This window comes from Chiloscyllium punctatum, chromosome 21, assembly GCF_047496795.1.
Source record: "Chiloscyllium punctatum isolate Juve2018m chromosome 21, sChiPun1.3, whole genome shotgun sequence".
In the NCBI taxonomy this organism is placed as follows: Eukaryota; Metazoa; Chordata; class Chondrichthyes; order Orectolobiformes; family Hemiscylliidae; genus Chiloscyllium; species Chiloscyllium punctatum.
In genome coordinates, this window is record NC_092759.1 from 20,618,765 (window position 1) to 20,623,708 (window position 4,944).

Here is a 4,944-nt window from a genome sequence, read left to right on the forward strand (position 1 = left end):
TGTTGGAGGGTTAGTCCTGAGGGAGTGGGCACTGTTGGAGGGTCAGTGCTGAGGGAGCGGGCACTGTTGGAGGGTCAGAGGTGAGGGAGTGCTGCATTGTCAGAGGGTCAGCGCTGAGGGAGTGGGTCCAGGTCAGAGAGTTAATGCTGAGAGCGCAGGCACCGTTCAGAGGGTCAGTGCTGAGGGAGGACTGCACTGTTGGAGGGTCAGCGCTGAGGGAGGGCTGCATGTCAGAGGGTTAGTGCTGAGAACGCAGGCACCGTTCAGAGAGTCAGTGCTGAGGGAGGACTGCACTGTTGGAGGGTCAGCGCTGAGGGAGCGGGCACTGTTGAAGGGTCAGTGCTGAGGAAAGGCTGCATGCTGAAGGGTCAGCGCTGAGGGAACAGGCACTGTCAGAGGGTCAGCGCTAATGGAGCGGGCACTGTCGGAGGGTCAGTGCTGAGGGAGTGGGTACTGTCAGATGGTTAGTGCTGAGGGAGTGGGCACTATCAGAGGGTCAGTGCTGAGGGAGTGAGCACTGTTAGAGGGTCAGTGCTGAGGGAATGGGCACTATCGGAGGATTAGTGCTGAGAGAGCAGGCAGTGTCAGAGGGTTAGTGCTGAAGGAGTGGGCACTGTTGGAGGATCAGTGCTGAGGGAGTGCTGCACTGTCAGAGGTTCAGTGCTATGGAGCGTTGCAGTATTGGATGGTTCATTGGAGCTGGTACTGTCAGAGGGTCAGTGTTGAGGGAGTGGGCACTGTTGGAGGGTCCGTGCTGAGGGAGTGCTGCACTATCAGAGGGTCAGCGCTGAGGGAGTTCTGCACTGTCAAAAGTCCTTAATTGCTGGAAATCCTGCATTTAGAATCGACTGTGTGGAACTTGTACTAATGGTTGCCAAGCAACCCTCTATGTACTTGGTTTCTGTTTTACAAACCTACGGACTCAAAAGAAACAGAAACTTGATAGCTACAGTAACGTGCTCAGTTGAAGTTCTTCAGAACCTGCTAAACTTTCCAAACCTCAGTATTTGGACTAAAATACCTACCCAGTTGAAGCCCATCTTCCACCAGTCTCTGCATTTGATTTTGTCAATTAAAAAAAACAATAGAATTTGATGTACTCTCACAGTCCAATCACAACAAAAATGGCTGGAGAAATCCAGCAGGTCTGGCAACATGTGAAAAAACAATCATTGTTTTTGTGGAGAAAGGAGATGGTATGTGTTCTTAAAAGTGCTGATTAAAAGCAATCTATATGGAATCTCAGTGTGATTTGACTCTGTTAGTTACCATAACAAAACTCAAATAACACCTTTATCATTGTTGAACCTTCCAAACCACTTTATGAGGACATCTTAAGAACATTAGAAAGATTGGTACATTATCAAAACATTTGACACTGATCCACATAAGCAATATTTAGACAGGTGGCTGAAAGCTGAGTTGAATAGGTTTTCAGGAGCGTCTCAGAGGAGTGAGAGGTTTGGAGAGGGATTCCTATAGCTAGGGGCACACACGGTCACCAATGAAAATTTGAGGATGCTGTAGGGGACAGAATTGAAGGAGAAAGGAGACCTGGAAGGGTTGTAGAACTGGTCAATGTCATAGCGATAGGGGCAGTCCTATAGAGACATTTATGCTGACTGGACTGAGAGAAATATATTTTATATTGGGCAGAGGGGTAGGGAACACTGATGCAAGTTTATTAGAGTCATAAAGCTGTATACCACGGAAACAGACCCTTTGGCCTGGCCAATATTTGTCGCCCATCCCCATTGCTCTTGGGCTGAAGAGCCAACCACATTATTGTTGGCTTGCAACCACACGTAGGCCAGGCTGGAGATGGATATTAGTGATCTGCAGTCGGATTCAGCAATGTCATAACTTAGAAGTGTGGCGGAGGCGGGAACTTCAACAGGGAATTGGCTAATTATCTGAAGAGAAAGGATTTCCGGAATAAAGGTGGGAGAGTAGCTCAAGCCAAGTTGCTCAAATAGGGGAGGGAATGGAAGCCCCCACACTCATTGCGACTATTCCCTAAGACTACCACGGTAATTGCGGAACCGGTGAGTGGGTGGGTGCAGAAAGGGAGACCAAACTCAGAACACCAGAGCAGCTTCAATAGAAATTTAATGGAGACTCTCTACCTGAGCCAAGGCCATTCATAAATCCTTTCATCGCTGGGGAGGTGGGAAACGACGTGCTGACAGACCAATCAGAGCCCGATGGGCACAGGGCGGTGATAGATTGGTCACTAGCTTGGCCATCTGTCCAATCGGAAACGGCCAGGGTGGGTCCAATGGTTTGAATGTCGGTCAGACCACCCAATCGAGAGTGGTCATGGGCAGAGGCGCCGCGCGACCGGGCCGTTAACTGCAATTGACAGCACCCCAGTCCATTCATAGAGTCCGGGAACGGCGGGGTGGGCGGAGGTCAGCCAATCGCCGTCGAGAGGAGGCGGGTCCGCCAGCACCCGCGCGCCACCCCCCCATTTACGAACAAACATCCACCCTGTCCGGTCCGCACCAACGGACTTTCCAGGAATTCGCCCAGCGACCAATGGGGGAGGGGCGACGGGCGTCGCGTCTAATCGGCGGGGCGCTACCTGGGGAGGGCGGGCGTTCGGGTACGATCGACGGCCATGGGGACCAGTGGAAAGGGAGTTTGTGTGTGATGGATGGCGGATAGCGACCAATGGGCGCGACGGGATGAGCAAAGCGGTAAGCGATTGGTCGGACATGGCGTCCAATCAGAGGCAGGAGGTCGGGGGCGGGTCGGAGACGGGTGGGGGGGCGGGGCGGTTTTTTTTAATAACCGGAGCCGAGCGGCCGGGAGGGTTTTTTTTTTCTCTCGTCCGTCGCTGTCCCGTCGGTGAGGGCTCTCCCTTTCCCCGGTCCCCCCCAACCCCCACCCCGAGCCCGGCCGCCTGGCTGGAAGGCGGGCGGGCAGGCAGTGCCATGGACGGGCTGGCCGTGGAGGTGCGCGGCTCGAATGGCGCTTTCTACAAGGTGAGGCGAGCTGCCGGCGGAGCGGAGCGGACTCCAGGCTGAGGCTGCGGCCTTGTGTCTGAGGGCAGGGCCAGGCCGGCCCGGGCTGGGGACACGCCGCTCGCGTTCACACCCGGCTCGGGGGAGGGGCGGCGGGCGCAATGTGGGTGGCTGTTGGGGAGCGTACAGGACCAGGGGTCAGGACCAACTGAGAAAATAAAAATATAAATAAAGATCACCCCCCCACACACATCCTCAACCCCCCCCAAAACCCACCCTCAAGCCCCCAGCCTACAAACCGCCTCACCCCCCCCACACACATCCCTGCACCCCCCCCAAAACTCATCTGCAGCAAAAAAACAAAATATAAATAAAAGATAAAAAAATAAATATGAAAGATAAAAAAAAATTTAAGATAAAGATAAAAACAATATATATGAAAGATAAAAAAATTTAAGCAAAGCTCACCCCCCCCCACACACATCCCTCACCCCCCCCCCAAACCTCATCCCTCACCCCCCCCCCCACACCCCACCCCTCACCCCCCCCACACACATCCCTCACCCCCCCCCCCAAACCTCACCCCTCACCCCCCCCCTCACCCCCCCCACACACATCCCTCACCCCCCCCAAACCTCACCCCTCACCCCCCCCCCTCACCCCCCCCACACACATCCCTCACCCCCCCCCCAAACCTCATCCCTCACCCCCCCCCCCCACACCCCACCCCTCACCCCCCCCACACACATCCCTCACCCCCCCCCAAACCTCATCCCTCACCCCCCCCCCCAAACCTCACCCCTCACCCCCCCCCTCACCCCCCCCACACACATCCCTCACCCCCCCCCAAACCTCACCCCTCACCCCCCCCACACACATCCCTCACCCCCCCCCCAAACCTCACCCCTCACCCCCCCCACACACATCCCTCACCCCCCCCCAAACCTCACCCCCCACACACATCCCTCACCCCCCCCCCCAAACCTCACCCCTCACCCCCCCCACACACATCCCTCACCCCCCCCAAACCTCACCCCCCACACACATCCCTCACCCCCCCCAAACCTCACCCCTCACCCCCCCCCAAACCTCACCCCTCACCCCCCCCCACACACACCCCTCACCCCCCCCCACACACATCCCTCACCCCCCCCACACACATCCCTCACCCCCCCCAAACCTCACCCCTCACCCCCCCCCCTCACCCCCCCCACACACATCCCTCACCCCCCCCCAAACCTCACCCCTCACCCCCCCCTCACCCCCCCCACACACATCCCTCACCCCCCCCCCCAAACCTCACCCCTCACCCCCCCCTCACCCCCCCCCACACACATCCCTCACCCCCCCCCCAAACCTCACCCCTCACCCCCCCCACACACATCCCTCACCCCCCCCAAACCTCACCCCCCCTCACCCCCCCACACACATCCCTCACCCCCCCCAAACCTCACCCCTCACCCCCCCCCACACACATCCCTCACCCCCCCCCAAACCTCACCCCTCACCCCCCCCACACACATCCCTCACCCCCCCCCAAACCTCATCCCTCACCCCCCCAAACCTCACCCCTCACCCCCCCCACACACATCCCTCACCCCCCCCCAAACCTCACCCCTCACCCCCCCCACACACATCCCTCACCCCCCCCAAACCTCACCCCCCCCACCCCCCCCACACACATCCCTCACCCCCCCCCCAAACCTCACCCCTCACCCCCCCCACACACATCCCTCACCCCCCCCAAACCTCACCCCCTCACCCCCCCCACACACATCCCTCACCCCCCCCAAACCTCACCCCCCCCCCACACACATCCCTCACCCCCCTCCCCAAACCTCACCTCTCATCCCCCCTCACCCCCCCCAAACCTCACCCCTCACCCCCCCCAAACCTCACCCCTCACCCCCCCTTCACCCCCCCACACACATCCCTCACCCCCCCCCCCCCCAAACCTCACCCCTCACCCCCTCCACAC

General features: G+C 58.4%; 1 protein-coding gene across 2 annotated transcripts in view; it reads left to right on the forward strand.

The window, feature by feature from the left end:
* The first annotated feature begins 2,672 nt into the window (after positions 1 to 2,672).
* LOC140492647 (RNA-binding protein FXR1-like) overlaps positions 2,673 to 4,944 on the forward strand; it is a 78,054-nt gene continuing 75,782 nt past the window's right edge. The window contains exon 1 of one of the 2 annotated variants that reach the window (XM_072591686.1): positions 2,673 to 2,699. In XM_072591686.1, the coding sequence (XP_072447787.1) occupies positions 2,688 to 2,699 (12 nt within the window). In that variant the 5' untranslated portion in view covers positions 2,673 to 2,687. Of the gene's footprint in view, positions 2,700 to 2,852; positions 2,988 to 4,944 lie in introns of those variants that run through there. The other variant, XM_072591683.1, reaches the window with a different exon arrangement.